This window comes from Gorilla gorilla, chromosome 1 (genome assembly GCF_029281585.2).
Source record: "Gorilla gorilla gorilla isolate KB3781 chromosome 1, NHGRI_mGorGor1-v2.1_pri, whole genome shotgun sequence".
Lineage (NCBI taxonomy): Eukaryota > Metazoa > Chordata > Mammalia > Primates > Hominidae > Gorilla > Gorilla gorilla.
Genome location: NC_073224.2, coordinates 163321944 through 163345418, shown reverse-complemented (window position 1 = coordinate 163345418; position 23475 = coordinate 163321944). Strand labels below are relative to the sequence as shown.

Genomic DNA, 23475 nt, shown 5'->3' with positions numbered 1-23475 from the left:
AGATGCCATATTATTATAGTCAAAATACTTCACACAATTAAGGGTTTAGGCATGAAAACACATAAAAATGGATATATACCTTCTTTCCTGGTATGGGGATTACTCCACATTAAAAAGCAAAATACCTTAGCCATGCATTCCAGCCTCATAGCAGGCGCCCAGCTACGTGCTAGGTATTTGTGAATAAGTACCTGGTGTTTGTTCAGTAAAGATGTGTGTTGTCTTTCCTTGTTTTTACGCAATAGATGTGTTTCTAAAAGGTGGGGCATACATTAAAATTAGAGAATTAATCTTTTTTTCCAGGTGAGGTATATATATACACACACACATATATCCTTAGGCACTAAATGTGTCTGCTTTTTAATCCATCTTTAGTTGGTGTTTCTGAGCATGGGAACTTTTTCACCTCTCCTTATCCTGGTACTCTTAAGGTATAATAATGGTCTCAGATACTTCAATATATTACACTTTACAAATTATTATATTAATATTCAAAATAATTTTGTTCTAAATAAGTTGATAAGTTGCCAGTGTTCTCTATTTGTTTTTTCATATGCTGGGTAGCTTGCACCTCCGTCTAAAATACAAATTGCACATAATACAATTCTTTAACCAAATATCAGTTGCGTTTCTTTTGAGACAAAAAAAAAACTGCTAAGATTACATGTCTCTGAGTTATTCTCTGTAATGTGATGAATGCCAAAAACAAGAAACACGTATAGTAGAGGAAAATAGTGGTGATTAACAGCAAAGTGGTTCCCTCCACTCTTCTCCATACCCCTCTCCTCCCTTCAGAGAAGCACATTCATCTAAGTCAATTGTTGGGAAAAACTTATAGTCCATTCCTCCATCCAAGGATCCCTCTACGTTGCAGGCATATGCTTAACAGCTTATTAAATGCTATTTTTTCTCTAGTAATGTACAGCAAAAAATAATAATAATCAAAGGAAAATTTTGGTGGTCTGTTGCAATATGAAATCAGGATTTGAATGCCTGTAATATTATAACCAACACTGAGTTCTTATAGTTCCTTGATTCTCACAAAGCTAAAAATCATTCCTTACCCTTGATTAGAGAAAAATCTGATTTTCCTGTTGCATTGCCTTCTTGAAAGAGATGATATGAGAAAGTGCCACGATGAATTGTTGAGGTTAAATCAGACGATATTGATTTTGTGTCTAACCCAGCTGTACTTTCTCAGTTCCAACACCTCACAGGGAAATACATACAGGCCATTCCACAATAAAGACACCTGCGACTTGATAAAATTATTGGGTAAGGACATGGGAAAACATATTTTTCTCCATAGCCATGCTTGCATGTTTTTCTTTTTTTTTTTTTTATTTTACCCCTTTCCCTGCCTCCCCTTTTTGTGATTGTATAGAATATGCCAACATTTTGAAGGGACATCTTGGGAGGTGAGGCCGGTTCCCTGGGACCAGATTCTCTGTCGTCGTGAGCCAGGTCACCATTTCATTCCCCTCTGTTAACAGTGACTGTAGAGTCCGCAGATGTTCCACAGTGGGTGGAGGTACTAATCTGAGGCCTGTACCCAAGCCACCTTGTGGCCCAGGTTTTAAAGTTGTGTGGGAAGCAAAGAAACAGATGCAAAAGACAACATGCAGAAAGAGTGAACACAACTCAGTGACTAATGGGGCATGCAGGATCAGGAAGAGCTAAAAGTCAAATGACATTCATATCCTGGAGAATGAGGTGCCCCCATCAAGTTAATCCATTAATTAATCAAACATTCAGGACCTGGAGCCATTCACTCTCTAACATATTCTTTGGCTGTATTAATATGGCCATTAATTCCTGAACAACAAGCAGAAGGAAACAGTGCTTAAAACCATGGTTGAGAGCACTTAGTTTTTCTTCTCTGACGATGTGCAAATCGGCAGTTGCACTTTTAAAAAGCCTTTCATATAAATCTGGGCACCATCCTGAATGCATCAGTCCTATTAACAGCATGCTAGTTTTGGAGAATTGCTACAAACCCAGCCTGAGGTGAATGGCAGCTGCTCTTCTCTGGTCAGGGCTACTTAAAGAAGTGGCAAGTCCAAAGCCATTTAGAAACTGAAAAGTGGCCTTCTGATAAATAAAACGACACTTCTGAAGCTGAACATCATTGAAAGAACTTTGTGCTGACGGAGAACTACAGAAGCTTTCCTATGGGAGGCTGGCATGCAGATGTCACCGTGGGGCTTTGTTGATTATGAAACTGGAAGCCATAGCAGTAAGTGGGTGCATGGGGGCAACCAAAAGCAGGAGGATGGCCTTGCCTGTGTCTGTAGGACGACTTGAGACAGTAGCTGCCAACAGAGTCCCTTAGGTGTGTGCTTTATAACTGCAGGATGGTACAAATGACACTCTTAATTTTCTGAGAGTTTGCTTTGCAGTGAAGATTTAAGACACTGAGATTAATTTAGTTAAATTGATATTTCCCCTCGTGATTTCAGGGATTAAACAGTGAATAAGCCTCTTGATGTTGATCTATCTCCTGGGGGGTCCAATAAATTACAGAAACACTTCTTGCCATTTTTTGGAGCTTCCTCTTCATTTATTCTCCTTTCTGTGGCATACTGTGTATGGCCAGGCCTTTGCTACAATTTGTTATTTATAAAAAGTACAGAGCACATTTCAATCCTACCAGATAAAGTCAGAATTCTAACTGAGCTATGGGTCAACTGACTAGAAAAAGGAGTTTAAGACCCAACTCTGGATGTAAATGATGACATGGCTGTCTGTGAGGGATATGGTTTGATTTGTATCCCTGCCCAAATCTCATGTCAAATTGTAATCCCCAGTGTTGGAGGAGGGGCCTGGTGGGAGGGGACCGGAGCATGGGGACAGACATCCCCCTTGCTGTTCTTGGGACAGTGAGTGAGTTCTCACAAGACCTGGTTGTTTAAAAGTGTGTAGCACCTCTTCCTTTTCTCTCTTCTTCCTGCTCTGGCCATGTAAGACGTGCCTCCTTCCTCTTTGACTTCCGTCATGATTGTGGGTTTCCTGAGGCCTCTCCAGCAATGCTTCCTGAGTAGCCCATGGAACCATGAGCCAATTAAACCTCTTTTCTTTGTGGATTGGCCAGTCTCAAGTAGTTCTTTGTAGCAATGTGAGAATGGACTAATACAGTAAGGCTTATGGAACTTCAAGTGGTGATTTGGGTTGGATTCCCGACATCTCCTTGGTATATCCTTAGACACATCATGGAGTCTCTCTGTTACATCATCGTTGAGAAAACATCAGCAAAATGCTTAAAATGTTTTGGGAAAAAATATGTTGGCAGAGTCTTACTTAGGAACAGCCTGCATTCCAAAATTATTCAACTAATTTGGACAAATTGAGTGTCTACTATGTGCCAGACATAGTTGACTTAGATAGATGGGGCACCTTTGCCAAAAAGTAGCCCTTTACTGGCAAGTTTCCAGTTAGTTTGCAAGTCAGCTGTGTATAAATTGGGATACATTTTCCTAAAGAGACAAATTTTGAAACAGTGGTTAGATTCTCAGGCCAATTCTCAGAAGCTAAGTTAATTCATAATGAAGTGGAACTCAACTTCTAATGGAATTCTCAAACCTAACTACCATTTACACAGTGATTTTTAACCCTTTGCTGCATACCACATTATAACGACCTAGGAATTCTTTAAAAATTGAATGAATACCAACCAGGTGCGGTGGCTCACGCCTGTAATCCCAGTTCTTTGGGAGGCCGAGGCGGGCAGATCACGAGGTCAGGAGATGGAGACCATCCTGGCTAACACAGTGAAACCCCGCCTCTACTAACAATACAAAAAATTAGCTGGGCGTGGTGGCGGGCGCCTGTAGTCCCAGCTACTCGGCAGGCTGAGGCAGGAGAATGGTGTGAACCTGGGAGACGGAGCTTGCAGTGAGCAGAGATGGCGCCACTGCGCTCCAGCCTGGGTGACAGAGCGAGACTCCATCTCAAAAAAAAAAAAAAAAATTTAATAAATGCCAATACCCAAACTATGCCCACAGGAAAATAAAATCAGAATCTATTACCGGTAGCAATGGTGGAAAATGGACCTTAGGAAAGAATAGAGAGGAATGGGAAGCAATGCCTCTAGGGAGATCAGGGCTGTGACTGGGGGGTAGGGGCTAGGGTTCCAGGGGGTGCAGGGTGTGGTCTGGGGTATTGTGGCATTGGTGGCTAGAATAACAAGAGAAGATGCTTCTGGAAATAGTAGTAAGACTGTGGGCTTGTACCCTATAGGAGATTTTTGTCTTTTGACAGTAAATCATTTTTCAGGAGTAAGAAGATGATGCAGGGGGCTAGAATATTCAGCTCCAGAAGCACAAGGATTGGTGCTTCAATGATAAGGAGGGAGCTGATAAGAACCTAAGTGGTCAACATCACTCATCAGTTTCCTTTTGTCCAGTTCATGAGGAATGAAAGAAGCTACCTTCAATCCACCTTCTTATTTTGGGGTGAAGCTTTCACAAAATGCCGTGCCTCATGTTTCTCCTCTGAATATGTAGTTCTTTTTATCATCTTGGCCTGATTACAGGCCCTTAAGACTCAGCAGAGCTAAGGGGAAGGGAAGGGAATTGAGGGAACCATCAAGAGAGCTCCAAAAGCAAGAGTTGGCAGGTAATTCTGTTCATCTACGCCTGCTCTGTAACAGCTTTCAGAGTTCAGCTCTTACTTTCAGTCACTTCCTTGCAACCCTTGCAGTCAGAATTTCGGGGTTCAGAAACATAGGCCTAAAGTGTTATCACCAAGTGGTGAAAGCAAGTTTGCTGGGTGGAGGATCTCCTCGGCTGTTTTGCCAAGTTCTTCTCATTTTTATAGCTGGGCATGAAGATTTCCTTTTTTGACATTCTGTGACTGTTACAATGTAGGAAAATCTGTGGAGATACAACATTCTTATATTTCAAGTAGCTGCTCTCAAATAAGGGACATTTTCTAAGTTCTACTGTTTATTTTTCCCTGGTATTTTCTAGGATATATTGCTTTAGCTCTGTTTTCTAGTTTTCTCTTTATGACATTTTGGCTACTCCCGGTCAACAAAAATACTGCACTGGAAGAATTCCAGAGACATGTGAAAGTTATCTGTCCTGCTTGAGGGAAAGAAATTACTACTGTTTTCTTCCCTCTGAGAGAGGTGGCCCTTAAAAGTGTTGGAATGTATCTCTTTTCCTGACATTTTCTGATGTTCCTGATTCTGTTTTCCTGGTGAGGGCAAAATAAATTATTGTGAAAAAAAGGAGGTGAGGCCCTGGTTCTACAGGTTTCTAGAGGTTCTGGTATGGGGAGGGTGTGCACAGAAGAACTTCTTCCAGGTACTGATTTACTGTAAGCAACAAACAAACAGATCTTTTTTCTTATAGATTGCCAGCCGAACTGTGTAGCAACACTATGGAAAAGACCCCAACCACTTCCACAAAAGAAATTCTTCCCTTAGCTAAGCGAGGAGTTTAACTCAGTTAGAAAATCTGGATGGACCTCAAAGGAAGAATTTTCTCCTTTCAAACTCAACCCATTTCAATAATAGAGAGAAAAACAGATTTTTTTAGAACTGAAATTCCTTAGCAAAATTTAATTGGAATAGCATTCTGCCTTAATGGGCAATCAGCTTATTTAGTAGGTGAGACTCCATTAATTTTGACTGTTTCAAGGAGATTTCATAACCAAGTCGCTTAACTTCAAGTATTCTGATGGAGCAGATAGCTCCCCATTTAGGAATTTTCTTGTGCTGGAGTAGGAAAATGAGAGCAGCGCCTGCCTTGATATGTTGATGATACCCTTTTATTTGGCAAAGGTATTATTCATAAGGTAGTCAATTAATGTCAGCCTATTGGAAAAATGACAGGCTTTAAAGCTTCCTCTTTAGATTAGAGACTCTAAAATTCTAAATGCCTGCAGATCCATATGTCAGTTGTTGCTTCTGACCTTTCCTAATTGAATTAGCCTCCTTCTAGTGAGCCTGATTTAAAAAAAAGTTAATAGATGGGGTTGCTGGGGGTATCGCTTAGATTTTCCTATTGAAAATAAATATTCCCCTCCAAGTAGTTTATTTCCGGACGTATTAAGCCAGTCAGAAAAGTGGCAATAGCTTCAAATAGACAGGAAGTGGCTGTAAAATTAGCCTTTCTTAACGAGGTCAGAGCTGCTTTATATTTTTTTAAATTTCACTTTTATGTGTGGCTCATTGCTTAGGCTCTGGCTGAGGCTCATTTAACAATGATCCCAGCAGTACTGGAGCCCTAAGCAACAAGACTTGGAGACCTATCCTCCTTCCCTGGAGTGAAATCACCTCAAATCATTCTTAAATACTTGTTAAAATTTTCAGTTGCTTAAAAGTTATTTTAAATGTAAATTTTCATTTTGAAAGCAAACAGGGACTCAGAAATGATTTTTGTCAGAATAAGTTTGGGTCTGATTCTCTCCTATAACCATTTCTAAAGGAAAAGCTTGATTTAATTCAATCTTCAGTTAAGTCAAAAACCTAAAGAAAAGTGAGTCATTTCATTTCTCCTCTAAAAACTAAAGTGTCAGGAAAAGTTCTTTTATCTGTTTCAATATATTCCAACCTGTTACAATCTTTTTTTTTTTTTAAGTCATAGGAAAGTATACGCAGAAGGAATGGCTGATAGGTGAACTAAAAGAGAAAGCCAAAATCTTTAATTACCTTTATCAGGTTAGCAGGGAAACAGGCACCTATGCCTTAGGTAGAAAAAGGTGATTAGCATTCAGAATACTGAAGCCCACATCAATTCAGAAAGGGCATGATTTTAAGATAAGTTGAAGGGTAAGTTAGGAAGAAGCAACTTTTTAAAGCTTAAGTATAAAACTAGGATGAGATCAAAGATGGATCGTTAATAAGAGTCAAGGATTAGCTGGAAGTAAAGTCCCTAATCATACCCAGAGTATTTAATAGACTCAATTGTGTTAAAGAAGATCTTAGAGGTCATCCAACCCAACTTCGATCTTTGGTTGCAAGGAGCAGATGTCTCCTCCAGCTGACACTAGCCCAAGACAGGAATTTATTTAAAAGTTATATGAACTAAGCACTGAAAGAAAGCCAGGCCTAAAGAATGAAGGAGATTCCAGAATTTGATCTTTATTTCCAGACCTATCTCTTTATTTCTTTGAAAATTAATGCATATATCCTCATCAGCAGCATAAAGCTATTGTTTGTACATGACTATGGCTGAAGTTCTAAAATGTGTTTTGAATCGTGAAATTACAAGCACAGATCTACAAAATGGTGATAGTGTCTCTATACTAAAAATACAACTGCACATTTTCAATTTCTCTAAAATGAACTATGTTACTATGTAATTGCAATTACAGAATTGCTGTTAATGATGAAAGACCCTAAGCCTACCTAGACCAATCCTCTTATTCTACCATTAGAGAAACTGTAGCCTGGGAAGAAGTGATATGTTCATAATTTCCCAGAGGTTTAATAGTAGAGCCAGTAGAAGAATGGAGATCCTTTGATGGCTGCTGTATCAGACATGATGCTTTGTGCCGCACTGGGAGCAGTGGCCAAGAAAGAACTTAGTTAAGAACCTGAGTTCTCTAGTGTCAGACTGTCCTCGGGCAAGTACTTTATACCTTCCTGAGCCTTCATCTGTGTAATATGGATATTAGTACTCCCCATAGGATGGGGTTGTTGTGAGGATTAAATGAGACAACAAATGCACAGTTATTAACACAATGTCTAGTACATATAAATGCTCTAAAAACAATACAATTATCAATCAAAAAATATTAGCTTTTTGCTGCATAACAAACAACCCTCAAACTGAATGATTTGCAAAAATATTTTTATTTCCTACTTATAAATCTGTGATCAGCTATAACTCTGCTAAGCTTAGCTGGCCGTGGCTCCAGTTTTGGGCTCATGTTGATCCCATAAGTTTCCTCATCCCAGATCCAGGCTGAAGGAACAACCCCTACCTTGGATGTGTTGTTCTCACGATAAAGAGGAATATAAGAAATGGGAACCATGTGATGCTTCTTAAAACCTCTACTGGACACCATCACAATGTTGACTCTTCGCATATTCTACCAATCACAGCAAGTCATTTGGCCAAGCCCAAATTCAATGAGGCAGAAAAGTTAATTGCATCCACAGGCAAGCTATGTTCAAGGATGGAATGAACAATATAATCTAGCACAGAAAGGTTGCGAGAAAATCTGCGGTCACTGACACAAGAAGCTTGAATAATCTGAAACTATAAACTGCACAGGCCATCTGTAGTAGCTCAAGTCTTCAAAATTATGGACTGTTAAGAAAAAATCAGAGATCTAGGGAAGGCAACAAAGTTATTTTGGGTACAGACAGGATAAGAGGGTATATAATACCATTCCTTCTCCCAGAAGCTTCAATAGGTAGAGGATATACTGATTTAGAGGTCATTTATTTCAGTGTTTCCAAACCTGAAAGGTATTTCAAAGGGTTCATATTCTTAAAGCAGCAGTGGTATGTGTTTGCATTTCCACTAATTTTTTAAAAACTCAATACATTTAACATTTATGTAAAAACTGTTTCCATTATAAATGGAACACATCGAGAACCCCCAGGTGTATATGGAGGAAGCCTACTTGGTGGTAAGTGGAGATTAGATGACTTTGCTCATGATTTGTAACTTAGTTTATAACACAGATGAGCACTACTAGGTGCATCCTTTATCATCACACATTTTTAATTGTTTTATTCTTAGTCATATGTTGTTTACATTTCATTCTCAACTCTGAATTAATGAGGAATTTAATGAAGAAGAAAAACATAATTCTGTCAATTTTCTTCTGGATACTTTTCCCCAGATCCATCAATTTCTTTCATCTGAGAAAATAACTGTATGAAACATCAAGATATCTCTAATATTTCAAAACATAATGTAAAAAAGAAAAATAAATTGGTGCTATTTATGCATCCTGTCTGTAACCAACAATCTATTGCAGAAATAAACACTGATGATGCTTTGAGGTCTGTACCAGGTTAGGGGATAGATCAGAATGACTGTGTTCCTATTACTTTTACACCTCAGTACAACATCACAGGCCATTCCTTCTGCCTGAAAAGCCCTCCTTCTTCTCCCTCCTCTGCCTAATGTTCCACTCAGCCTTAATCCACAGCTCAGCTCTTATCTCCCGTTGGAGAAGAAATTATCCTCTTCAATTCCCTCAGCTATATTTGTGGCTCTTTCCCCAGTATTCCCATAGCACATGCAGGGGAATTACCTCCTGAATAGCCTTGGTTTTGAAAATAGTCACTGAGTCTGTCTTTCTGACTTAACCCTGAGTTGAGATTGGGGCAATTTGGTTTTCCAGTGCCCAGCAACATGCCTCGCACCTAGAAAGTACTCAACACATCTTTCTTGAGTGGATGAGAGTGAACAGAATTGCAGCTTGATAGATAAGATTGAAAACTGGAGAGGACATTGAAGAGAGCATTTCAGGAAGAAGAAAAGCACACAGAAGTAAGGAGTAAGAAGACAGAGGCTGAGATGCGCAAGTTTAAGGAGCAATAAATGAGCCCATGTGACTAGACCAAAGAGTTTAAGAAAAGAAGTCCTGGAAAAAGCAGTGGGGAGTTTAGGTGTGTTGAGGAGGGTCTCAGGGGACACACATTGTCTTGGTCTGCCCTGGCCATCATATGTCAAAATATCACATAGCTTAAACAGCAGAAGTTTATTTTCTCACAGTTTTGGGAGCTTGAAGTCTAAGATCAGGGTACCAGCATTACAGGTTTCTGGTGAAGGCTCTCTTCCTGTCTTGTAGAAGGCTGCCCTCTGGCTGTGTTTTCACATGGTGGGAAGAGGGAGCACTCTGGTGTCTCTTGCTTTTCTTATAAGGAAACTAATCTCATCCCCGTAATCTCATCATATGACAACTCACCCTGCTAATCTCATGTAAAGCTAATTATCTCCCAAAGGCCCCATCACCAAATACAAAATACCACCAGACTGGGGACTACGGCCTCAACATATGAATTTGGGGGAACAAAATTCAGCCCATAGCATCCACCCATATTGAGTGGTTAAGGAACCGGCCACTGATAAATGAAGTGGACCCTAAAGATTGCCATCATCCTTCTGCCATTATTGGGGTTCCATTGTTCAGTTAAGAAAGTGAATGAAATATAGAAAATCAGCATTTCCAATTAAAAAGGCGTTAAAGCCTAAGGACATGAAGAAAATAACCTTTTAATTTCTGAGATGAATGAACAAAGAAATTTTTGTAAGTGGTATCTTCTGTTTCTATAGCAGCCATAAATCATACCATTGGGAGCTGTACCATTTTACTTTTAAATGTATGTTTTTGAAAAGAACACAGTCATTTCTTATTATTCTCCTTTTGTACAATTTCATTGCATTCATAACCAGTCAGAGGGTCCTGTTGATTCTCCGGCAGAAAAACTATTTGTTATATTCACAGTCCAAGTGCCTACTGATTAGCACAGGTATTTTGCATTAGCTGATTGGGATAGAAGTACAGTCTTCTTCTAAGCTTTACTGCTTTCTCCATTTTCCATTTTTTGTTATTTTTCAGGCCTGGATTCCTTTCACTTGGTTCATTCTCTTAAGAATTACCAGCCACAGAATGATGTTTTTATTTATTTGAAAAGTTTATGTCCGTTTGCAAATGATTCAAGACAAGACTGAGAATTCCACTGCCTGATTTGCAGAAAGTTGTTGCCGCCTGAAAATGTGCTGGGCATGTCCTGTTGATAGATAGTACAAATATACAGTGTTAATACAATGGGCAAACTCCAGAGCATTTCCATAGCTCCCGACTATTGAATGATATACAAAAATATATGACTTGGGGACAGCTGAAATTGTTTCCACACTTTGAGCTCTGCTTCCATTAGACTGGTTCACAATATTAGATGGAATCCCAAGGTGCTACTGATAATCATCAGCTGCTTTTCTTGCCAAGAATCTTTGTTTAAATGTATTCTTTCATTATCCATGTGCTTTTGAAAAAAATGAGGGAAAGAATGCTTTTAATTGAATAATCTGTATTCTGTCAGGTATTTCTTCTCCGTAGGAAGGTATCTGAAAACTTACTTTGCTGCTTTTATTTATCCTGCCAGTGTAGTATATTGATGAGAGAACTGAGGTCCAATAGTGTTAAAACAAGACATGAAATATTGATTAATTCTTCTTTTAAATTCTCTTTTTACCCCTGAGTATAACAGATTTCAGAAGCTGCTGCCAATACCGTGCTCTCCAATAAACCTCCATTATTGGAAGGGGGGTCTTGATACCCTTCAGGCTTTGATAAATGATTATTATGCTTTTGAAATGTTAGCTTTGAGTGCCTGAGGCTTGACTTTCATCAGTTCAAGAAAGAAACAGTAGAACTGAAGCTGCAAAGTTTGAGCCAAAGGCCCCCAAAGGAACCATTTCATGAAAGGAGTTAACCATAGATACTGTGGCTTCTGAACTCGTTGTCCTTGTCCCACCTGATACTTTTTCTGCATTCCTAATTGTACATTCCCCCATTGCAGGCTAAGACTTGCCCTTTGGGTCTAGGCCTACTGAGTTTGCTGATTTCTAAGGTTAAAAAGTAAGATAATGGGTTTAGATGGACTTGTAAAGAAGGGAGAAGGAAGTACGATGCTTGGTTGGATGAAGAAAATCAGGGGACAGTGAATGAACAGAGTAGGAACTGGAGATTATAGGAATCTGGCTGTTTAGGGTCAAGGACACCCTCAGAGCAATCACCCTAAGGCAAGAATAGGCCCTGGGAAGAAATCCACTGCCCTCTTAGGACCCAGATGAGCTTGAAACAGAGGGGAATCTGATAAAATGTATAAGAGAACTGCACAGGACACCCACTGCACAACAAAGAGTTATCTTGTCCAAAATGTTAACAGTGCTGAGGTTGATAAACTCTAATCTAGAGAAAGTGCTACAATTTTTTGCCATCAAAGTATGAGTTTCTTGAGTTCAGAACCCAACTCATTGAGCTATTGGTATTCAATAATTAGCAGAGCATCCTGTGAATAGATAATAGATCCAACATAATCCAGTTCTCTTTTGAAAAGTAGCCATTTCCATTTCCTCAGTTCCTCCCCTGAAATTATCTGAAAGGGAAATGTCACTCAGTTAGAAGGCTCCAGCTTGCCAGATAATGGGAGGAAAGTGCTTCACAATATCTTTCCAGAAATGAGAAGAGGACAGAGTGTGCTCAGAAACAGAGGTACAGGCAAATGAACGTTGCTGACAACCAAAAACACTGAGACTGGTAAACATCATGATAGCTGAACAAACAAGGAATCCCTGTATCCATGTGATGGCCTTTCGACATGAAGGAATAGGGGTAAACATCAAGGGTAAAGTAGCTTATATTTTATTGAAATAAACTAGATGAAAGGTCGTATCTTAAATGATATGTCTTCAAGCATGTGCTACATCAAGGTCTTGACAGCATCATTTTCCCAAGAGATATGCCAGTAAATTTAAGTAGTTTCCAAGTTGTAAGTATCTTGATTACCAAGGAGCAGCGGGGTGCAGAGCCTGACCGGTAAAATCAAAGGATTGATGGCTTCCTCTTCACACGCCTGCCTTTATTTTCCCCTGCATGGCTCATTATTCTGCTGCATTAATTTAAGCTTTCCTATTGCACAGAATTAGGGGCTTAAATTCTCTTATCATCCCTGTGGGAATCTTGATTGTTTATTTGTGGATGAGAATAATTGTTTTTATTGATCCCCAAATGTGGAAGGTAAAAAAAAATGCTATGGTTGATGGCCAGCTGATACATAGTTAGTGCTGCGTGCATGAGTGACAAATTATGAGACAGTATTTGGCCCCAGAGGATACCCTTTAAGAATTTTTAAGGCATTTGATAGTTATCACTAAGTCTTTCCAAGCTGGAAATCATAAACAATTTCACATACATCAGGTAATGTCTTTTTGTTGTAGTTTTCATTGAAACTTAAAGGTCTAGTTGTGTATAATTTATAATTTCTCATTTCCAGTATGCTCACACAGCAACCCGGTAGAGTTTGGAAATGGTACAGCTACAAGACATTCCGGAGCCAGTGCCAACAGGCCAGTGAGTTCCTCTAGGGACCCAGATTACTAGGCATTTATTTGGAAGAATTCCTGGATTCATCCAGAAGTTGTCATTATTCCACTGCAAGCATCATTGTATGGACATTAGCTCCAAATAGTTAGAGAAAAGAACTACTTTGCTAGCCCTAGCTTGTACTGTGGGTAGGAAACCCCATGCTATTTAACATCCCAAATATATCACAGGCATCAGGGAAAGGAACTGCAACTGTCTAATTAAGTGCTGTTTGTAGGACAGGGCACTTGGGCAGTATGAGCCTCCCCCATCTGAATCAAATGCAACACATCTTGTTTAAAGAGCTATTGAGCTAATTAGCATGGCATGTCTACACAGAAATAAAACAAATCAGGTTAGGTCCTAAAGGAATCAAGTATCAGAAATGTGGTAAAGTTTCCTTATTAGGTGGTAAGATGGCAAGATCCTTGACCAGATGCCAAACCTTGAAATTCTTGATCTTCTTTTCCTGTGCTAAAGAGAACATAGATATATAGAGAAGCCACTAATGACCATTGTATCTTCTTTATTCTTTGAGGGCTGTGTTCTGGAAGCTTACTGTTGAACCTTCAGAAACGACTGTGTGGGCTAGACCAGAATGAGTCGGGAGAGCTTGCTTGTTTCGCAGAATAAGTGTCCATATGTCACAAAGAGGATCTTCCTCTTTTTCCCGGGGATATCATATTATCTTTGTCTTTGATAATTAGCACCTCTGTGAAGGGACCACATCAAAGGGAGGATGATTTTTCCTAATTATGATTATTTTCTTCTCACTCAAATTCACCTTTACCCTTAGCACTATGGTTCAGTTATGGCCTTGGCCTTCGTCAGCCATTGCAACACCTTCCATGAGTGGCAGTGTAAAGGAGGGAATCATGGAGTTCTCCCCACAAAAGTTTTGTGACTATTGTCACTACCATTGCAAGGTAAAAACTTTATGCCCAGCTTATATTTTTATATATACCCCATACATTTAGTGTCATGCCCATCACACAAGGGAGCATGAAATGTGATCTGACCTATTCACATGTTTGCTCATTACAACATCCAATATGCATAGAGCATGGTACCGCACAGTGGTTAAAACTTAATTACAGACTGTTGAGGGTGATGATCACAGAATCATAGTTCAACCATCTCATTTTAGACACAAGGAAAATAAGACCCAGAGAGGCTAAATAAGTGGCCAAAGCCCATGTTCGAGTAGCGGCAGAGCTGCAATATGAAACCAGATATCCTCACTCCAATTCTAACTGCACTCTGTGTTGACTCTGAAACACATGGCTGTGCTTTGTTGCACTGTATTGTGATCAATTGTTTTAACATGTGTGCCTCCCTCACTAGACCACGTACTCCTCTTAAGAGAATATTCATCACCAGCTTCCTAGCACAGTCAGTGGCACATAATAGGATCCCAATAAATGTTGGTTGAAAAAGTGAATAAATGAGTAAATACATGAGACCTGATTTTTTCCTCATCATGTAGAAACAAACAAATGCCGTAACTTTTAGTGATCTCTATGAGTGCTTGGTCAGCCTGATAATGAAGAATAGACAAGATAGGGAGTGAAAGGTAGAAAAAATAGTGTGAGAAAGAAGAGAAAAAAAAGAATACACAATTCCATAGGAATAATAACCAGACAAATTCGGTACATAGACTAAATATTTAGATTCAATTTGGGAGCATTTTGTCAAGACTCTTGCCTCTTCTGATCTCTTCTCATTTTCAAATAAGGGCTTTTTAAGCAGATGGTGCTTTAAGCAATTCCCATCATTGCTGCTCCTCCTCAAACCCCAGAATGCAGGATTGACTGCAGGTTAAGTTGTCTAAAAGGCAAAGTTGTTCGTTACTGTAGCTCGCTTCCCTGAGATACGTCTTCCCATTCATTTTGCATCTATTGCCTCCCCATGTTGCTGCTACTGTCACAGAGGAAAGTGCATGTAACTCACTGTGATCTGGTTTCTGGGATATTTTCCATACACCAGAAGATGCGAAGGAATGGCTACTTCGGTAGTAACATTTCAGACTCAGTGACAAGTATGCAGAGAGGATGTATATGGGCTGAGTTTGTGTATCCTTGTAAATCACCCAAAGTCAATGAAAGTAAAAGCTAAAAAATCCAATCATCAACCCCCACTGTGAGTTTGTGTTTTTCCTGAAATGCTGGCACATTGTAAGTAATTTGACACTAAGTAGTGCCTGTTAAAAAGAAGCAGCAGCAGCAGCAGCAGCAGCAAAGGATTCAAGGCTCCTAATTATAGCACACTGATGGCTTGGTACTGGGATGTGCATCAACAATATTGAGCATCAGTAGGAAGGAAGTACTGGCTGGAGGGCTGTATTCAGAGAGCGGTTATCAGTATCTAAGTATCAGTTTGAACTGGCTGTGCTCCTGTAGGCCAAGAAGTCTATATGGAAGATAGACCATTTAATCTTTTTCAGAGGTATTGCTACACAGCTGTCAAACAAATTGGGGTGCTCCAAATGCCCCTGTGGAGAGTTTTAAGGAGATGGACAGTCATCTGTTTTGAATGGATTGAGTCACACTGGCTAAAGACAAATATGGAGATCCAGCTTTTCATTTAACATTCCTTTGAACCATTTGGAACTTGGCAGATGCCCAATCAGCACTTCATCTAAGTACATCACCACCTTCCCCCTCAGTTCCTGCATTTCCCAGCTCTTCTTTGAACATACCAACCATACTTCCATATTTGTGATTTTGTCCTTCCCCTTCCCTCTTCCTGAAATACCTTTTCCTCATGTGGTCCAAGTGGCTTCTTCCTCCTTGACCCTCCCCTCTGTCTTTTTCAGATCTTTGTTCCCATGATCAAAGAAGGCTTTCCTAGCCAAACTTTATAATATAGCTACCTCCAAATCCAATCCACTGGCCTTCACAAAGACAGAAGCTTTGGTTGTTTTGATCGTTGTTGTATCCCCAGCCTCCATAACAGTGATTACCATGTAGCTTGTTCAATGGAAATACAATGAAGAAGTTGGTAACATAGGTCTTAAAAAGGACAAGTCTTGTCTTATAATGCCTGGAAAGCAGTTAAGAAATCTTTTCAGATGCTTTCATTTCAAGTTATTCACATACACTGCATGTAAGTTACACTTAGAAACCCAAGCAGCCTTCAAGAAAGTAGTAATATGTCCAGTTAAGCAAGATAGCACTATTATTCAGTTCCCATCCGGGCTCCAAGCAACTTTAAGAGAACCTTTCCTCTGATAGACAGGACTAATTTGTGTCTTATGGAAAATTAAATAAATTATTTTTCACCTGAAGGGAGAGGATTATTTGACTTCAGATATTTGCTATATGGCTTCTCTTCCACACAACATAGCTTTGAGGCTTAAGGTAGTAAGAGCAAGAGCACTCCTATAAATTATTCAGAGATAATTCAAAATAAGTGTGCATCTTTGACATATTGTCAAGTTTCTCAATGCTTTTTCCTGATAACAAGTGCTATGTTTTTGATGAAATGTTGCTCGTTTCTCACACACCTTATTGTTCTGTGTGTGTGTTCTGTGTTTTGCTCTATTTGTTATTGTTTGTTTTCATTTCCCTCAGAGTCCAGTCTGGCTCATATCTCAGCACAGGGTGGTTTACCTTCATTCTGGCCATGGACGCCTGTTATGGCATTCACGTCTACGGGATGATAAATGACACCTACTGCAAGTAAGATCACAAGAAATTATTTTTATGCAGCTCCAATTCGGAGATCTTGTCAAAATATCACAATTCATTTTAATACCATAAATCTGAGAAACAGATAAAGCAACAATTATTTCCCAGTGTTCTTTGCTGACACGACATTTTATTGTCAGTGCATCAAGTTGTGACTTCTAGGGGTGAGATAAAGAAAAATATTTACCAGACTAATGTCAAATGTCAGGAGGAACACTTTTCCCTTAATCAGTGGCATAGCAGGGACTTTTGGCTTGAAAATACAGAAGAAGTTTAGTGGTTGTGTAATTTGCAAAAGCAAGTTTGTCATTTCTGCTTCTCTGATGGCTTGATGGATAGCTATCTACTCAATGGTTAGTTAGATTTGATCATGAAGGACAAAATGTCCTGCAGCCTCAGAGAAACTGACAGCTTAACAAGAATTCCTGGAAATTATACTTCACTAGTAAGTGAGTAATCTGCCAGATCCTTATTTAAAATGAGTGTGTTTACCCACAGTATATCCTCGCTGGTGGGATAGTTTCTAATTAGATAATAAAACAAACCCTCCATGCTTCATCAGGATAATGGAATCTATTTCCCTACCAACAACTGGCACAACATAATTCACAGACTGTTTTAATCATAATGTCAAAATGGTAACTCTCAGCCACAGTCTTCATGAACAAATATTTCTTCCCTAACTATAAGCATAATGGAGCTCAGATGAGCCAATATCTTACGGTGAAAAATCACAGTTTCTTCAAGTTCTGCAAGAGGCTATCTAAAGTTTCTTCAATTATACACCATTTCCTTTTTCAAAAGATAGCCATATGTTTGAATGTAATTGGCATGATATATAAATTTTATTTGATCTATTAAACCACTAAAAACTTGGTACATCTTCCTAAAAGCTTTCATACATATAATAGCTTTTAACTGAGTTCATGGACAAGAATCATGTATGGGTTTGTGAGTAAATGCATTTACTGGGCACATAATGGATTCTTGTAAATGAGTGCTTCATTCTTCATCTCAATCTTTCTCTCCTTTTCTTTTTTTTTTTCTTTTCTAGGACAGAAGGGTATAGAAAAGTCCCCTACCATTATTATGAACAAGGAAGAGATGAGTGTGATGAATATTTTCTTCATGAACATGCCCCATATGGGGGTCATAGGTTTATCACTGAAAAGAAAGTGTTTGCTAAATGGGCCAAGAAGCACAGGATAATATTTACACATCCAAACTGGACATTGTCTTGATAATGGTTTTTCTGATCTTGCCACATCACTTAATGTGATCCCCATACTGCAACTGTGATGCTGATGATGCTAATGGAGATGATGGTAATGATAAAGACAACAACAATGATTATCAAGTTCCTGTACACTCTCAGATGTGGATGGTGACTCTGCTAGTAATTTAAACTTGGCATTTCATGGAGGATGGTTGTGCTCATGATGTTCTTTCTGGAGGTTCAACACTACATACCGCACTTTATAATTTAACTGGAATTGAGATGAAGGCCAGTGACATGACAACTGTGACCTAAGAAATGGGAAGATTATCTTTCAAGATAGCTGCCTAGAATTGTTCAACAGTGAGTAACTTCCAAAAGCCAAAAGAGTTTGGCTTCATGAGGCAAGGTGATTGACTCAATGGCTTGTTGAATCTCAGCAGTTCCGTCGTCTTGAAGAATGATTGATTGTCAAACACTGACCCAAGAACTGCTATCAGGGTGCAAGTATCTTACTAGTTAGCCTAAGGATGGGAAAATATCTCTTCCTAATATACCATCTTTCTACAGTATTTCCTACAGCTAAAGCCTCAGGCCATTGCCTAATTAACAATGAAGATTTCATGGACATCCTACACTTCAGGATTACTTGACTATCTCAAACACATAAATCAAAATGGGCCAAGTAGCAAATCTTGATGAATTTCCACTCTTACCATCCATTCTTACTACCAACAGTATAACTGAACATGTGATTAGAATGATCTATGTTAATGTTTAGTTATTTTTGGTTGAGTGCTAAATATTTCAGAAGGCTACTTAACATGTAAGATACCAACTTCAACACTGTAATAACATATACTGTGAAAACATTCCTAAAAAATAACCAAAGGGTTTGCTAACTCTGCTTCAACATCCAACAACACAAAACTATATGATTTTTAAAATCATGAAATAGAGACAGCAAAGCATATTTTTACATCAATTTGTATCCTATCATACTTCATAATATATATTTGTATATTCAAATTTCTATTTTATAGGCCCAAGGTGTGTTTCTCCAAACATTACATTCTCATTGCCAAGTGCCAGCTGTTACACATGGAGAGGAAATGATTCCTTATATTAAACCTGACCAGAGCTTTTTGCCTTCTAGGGATTTATTTTTCCCATAGTGTATCAGTTGTTATGCCACAATAACAACAATAATAATGATCTTAATGTCCAAAGTGCTTTGTCATTTAGAGTCCTTTAACATCTGTTATACCATGTGATGCCCTTGAACACCCCAATGGGCTGTTGTCTGTGTATTCTGCTCTCTTTAGCAGATGATCTGTAATTTGATCATTGTTCTGTTATATTCCAGATTGCTCTACTTGCTAATATTTGTATAGAATAGAATTTATGTAAACTAGTAACCAGTTGATCTCTGTGCCAAATACATTATATCAGGATTACACAAAAAGTATCACAAAGGATGGTCTTGGCCATATGCTAAGACCCCTGTGAAAATAAGTAGTTTTGAGAAGTTTTTCTATATACGTATATATACACGTGTGGTTCTATTTAGGTGGGGAAAAGATGAAAAAGCAGGGACAACAGGAGGATATGAAGGCAGAGAAATATAGTTTCCTGTCCTAGGGTTGAGACAATTCTATTTTTCGTATACTCGTTGGTCATTAAATAGTAAAGGGTGATTTGCTGCAAGCGTAGCTGAGAATTCAAAAACATCCTTGCAGAATGATTCAAAAGACAAAAGCCAGGCTCAACTTACAGAATGTTTTGGAGACTGGAAGTAATGATACATTTCACTTCAGAAGCACTTGTAGGTCTTTACTAGTGCTAAGTATTATGGTGAGCTATCATTAAAATGTGCCATCTTGGATAAAGGCCTTTTGCCTACTCTCTTCTGCAATTTTGATACCTCAATATTCACACCCATAAACATTACTAAGCCCCAGTTCTATCGTTGGAAGGAGTTGTTATTCTTTTGTTGTTCCCTTATGCAATTTTTAATTCTATGAATGTTAAGTTTTTTTGAGCTAATGATAGATAGAAATGCCCACTCAAAGAAAAATAAACAGAGACAAATGTTAAAATTGCCATACAGACTGTTTTTCCCCCTGTTGTTTCACTTTAAAATAAAAAGAAATCCTTGATTAATCAGGATGCCTTGGGACATGAACATAATTTATTTAGTTTTCTAATAAATGAAGGGCCAACTCTTATTTGTTTTAGCCCCTACTGATGAGAAACATTTGAAAACTTGCTTGCTCTCCTGCCTCGCTGTAGCTTTCTCTGATGAAGCCTTCTGCAGTATATTGTATCCCTCACTCTATAGCAGAAGGTGTGTGTGGAATATGTAGACTCCGGTGTTTTCTTAGGAGGGGTGGGAAAGGGCTTTCTTTCCTCTCCTCTCCTCTCGTCTCCTCTTTCTTTCCTTTCTTTTTGCAACTAAACTGCTACTCTACACTTTTTATTGTTGTTTTCTTTGCCTTTTTCTTTCTACAAACAGGAAACAAAAAAAAAAACAAGTTTTTCTCAATTTGGAGACTCAACTGAATAATTTCCAGTATAATCAGCATTTTGATAGAATCTCACAACTTATTTTTCTCTGCTTTTATTTCCTGTTTTTCTTTGTTCCATCTTTCTAATTCTAGTGAAAATGCAAAGTCTAATTTCTCCCATGTTGAGAATAAATTTTTCATCTATGATTTGCTGATAGAGAAGAGCTTGGTAAGGGAGCAATTCAAGGAGACTATTTTGCCATGCACATTTCTGATCAATTCCCACAGATTCTGGTCAAAAGAAAGATATTCTATCCAACATTTAAACATTGAAAAATTTAACTGAACTTACTTATCACTGATGTGTATTTATCCCAGAAATTAATTAATATCTGTGAAAAATAAAAATATTTCAATACTATCCATGGTTCTCGGAAAATGAACTATAAAAAAGGGTCCCAATTTTTCTGAAATTGGCATGAAAACATTCAAGATAAAAATAATAGACTAAATATTATTTTCTGTTATGCATAATTCTATGAAAAAGCAAGGTAATTTAAAAAGAGTTTTAAAATGAGTGTTTGACTCTTTTCCAATTTAACCAAGTGAGAAGTAGTAATGATTTACATTGTTATGATGATAATGTGAATAAGAAACCTTTTAGAGTATATGATTTTACATTGCTATCAAACCTATCAAAGAAAAGGCAATTGGAATTTGGAGGAATGTTTGTATATATGCACATAGAGTCTATTTGTGTGTGTGTGAACGCACATATATATACATCTATATACTTATAACTATATATAAAGGCATATATATAATCCTATATTCTTCACTGGTGCATGTGAATCACAGAAAGCCCTATTTTAGACTTCATCTGAAATTCGTTGGGTTACATTTTGAATCCTGATAAAAAAAGCAAAAATCCAAATTAAATGGACTGATTGCTAAGAGTACGTAAAATCATATTCAAAAGCTGGCCAGAAGAATAAAGCTAGAGAAGCTGCTAAATCTAGAAAACACAATCAGATGCCACAGTTGTCACAAATCAGACTTGTAAGTATAGCAATCTGTATTGTAGGTTCTGCCGATTGCAGGCTTAGCTAAAGTCACATTGAAAAACATTGCATCAAGCTTCATTCACACTGAAGTAAATGAACATTGGTCCTCCTATTCAAATAAGCCAGTCTTTAGCATAAGCAAAATCCAGATTTGCATGATTTTTATTATATAGCTACAGAACTGTGACCACTGTGAAAAAGGAAAATTATACAGGGAGATTGCTCTTGGAAGATTTGGTATGAATCAGCTGAGGTAGGAACGAGAGTCTGAATTGGGGACCTGCTGACCTTCCAAGAAGTAGAAGGCCATCAGAAGAAAATCACTGTTACTTAGAGAAGAGACAACACTAAAGTACTTCACCTGGTAGTGTTAATTGGATGTTAATTATGAGCTCGGTTTAATTTCAGTAAGCAAGAAAATATAATCAGATGACTGATTAAAAAAAAAAAAAAACAATGTGCCCATCTAGCCTTTAATGTGACATGTCAAATGCAAATAATAAATTATGTTATTCGGTGTCAGTTGTTTGCATGTCTTAGCACAACAAAGGATTTACAGTCTGAGGGCCAAGAGAGAAAAAATGCTTTTTTCTTAAAACAGCGTATTTAAAAGACAAGACCTCATCATTTCAATAGTGTACATAGATTAGTGACTGAAGGAGCCAGTGCTAGCCTTTGTAAGTAGTTGAGGCTTTTAGAGCTGAAAGAGATTTTAAAGACCAGCCAATTCAACTCCTACACCTTGGAGCTGAGGAAACAGACAGAGGTGAAGTGACTTGCCTGTAGTTATAAACTGGACTAATGGCAGTACTGAGACTCAAATTCTTGTCTCATGTTTTCTTCTCTAGTACTTTTTCCACTACACTTTTTAGACAGAAGAGTAGCTGGAAAAAGAATGCCTAACTGATTTACTAAAGAGTCTATTCATGGAATCCAAGGGCTCCAAATTGTGCTAATTCTGCTCAGGATGAAACAAATCCCCACGCTGAAGTGGAGAAATATTTTCATAATTGAAGGAACATATCCCATTGATTGTCTACACTTTCTTCTCTCTGTTGCTAGTGGTAAGGCTAGGCTATGTTCTGTTATCACAAAATTCTAGGACTTGTTTAAAGAACTGAAAGGTGAGTTTCTTAGTTTCTCTTTGTGATTGAGGATGAGCAAGCCATTGATACACCAAGAGCTGCTGAGTGTTGGAGGTTGCCTGGTGAAACTGGCAGGCCCTGTTGTTGACATTTCCCCAGAGCTAAAGTGTCCTCATACTCAAACCAACTGTGCTGCCCAAGTTAGTGAAATTATCCATCAGCACTAACACCACCCTTTGGGTTCATGCTCATCCCTGCACTACATGTGACCTTTGAGCCCAGATACCCTTCTAGAAGATGAATGAAAGCCCCACATGTCCCGCAAGGCTTAGTCTGCATAAAAGATTTAAAAGGAATTTTTTTTCTCTACAGTCCATTTATATGCTACTGTTAGAAGTGAAGAATTTTGAAACTACATACACTGGCCTCTGAAAATGGTTCTTGTGGCTCAGAAATAGTATATTGTTCTGTTGCTTGTTTTTGCTGAACTGTAGAGAAAACACCAGAGTAAAATTCCATGTAAATTGCTAAGGCATCGAATCAGAACTGTCATTGGGCATTGTAACAGTGCAGAAAATCTCATTTAGTTTTTTTTCTTTTTTTTTCAGTTAACTACTTGTTTGTTTCTTTTCAGAATAGGCACTTTTTTTTTTGAGTAGAAAACCTCTTATTTCTCCACAGATACATCTCTTTTTGTTCACGCCTTGAAGACTTCAGAAAAATAGAAGCTCACTTCCTTCCATAAAGGTGAAGAACATCTTGATGAATAAACAGTCAACTACCAAGTTCACATATTTGCCTATGAAGTGAGAGCTATTGCTAAGAAACTTCAAAAAGATGAAAACGAGGCAATTT

At 38.3% G+C, this 23475-nt stretch overlaps 1 protein-coding gene across 2 annotated transcripts in view; it reads left to right on the top strand.

Annotated features, from left to right (window-relative positions):
• Positions 1-20133, top strand: part of ST6GALNAC3 (ST6 N-acetylgalactosaminide alpha-2,6-sialyltransferase 3) — a 557467-nt gene extending 537334 nt beyond the window's left edge. For both annotated transcript variants that reach the window (XM_004026000.5, XM_055367849.2), the window contains exons 4-5: positions 16632-16739; positions 17803-20133. In XM_004026000.5, coding sequence (XP_004026049.2) covers positions 16632-16739; positions 17803-17989 — 295 coding nt within the window. In that variant the 3' untranslated portion in view covers positions 17990-20133. The remainder of the gene's footprint in view (positions 1-16631; positions 16740-17802) is intronic.
• Positions 20134-23475: the final 3342 nt, after the last annotated feature.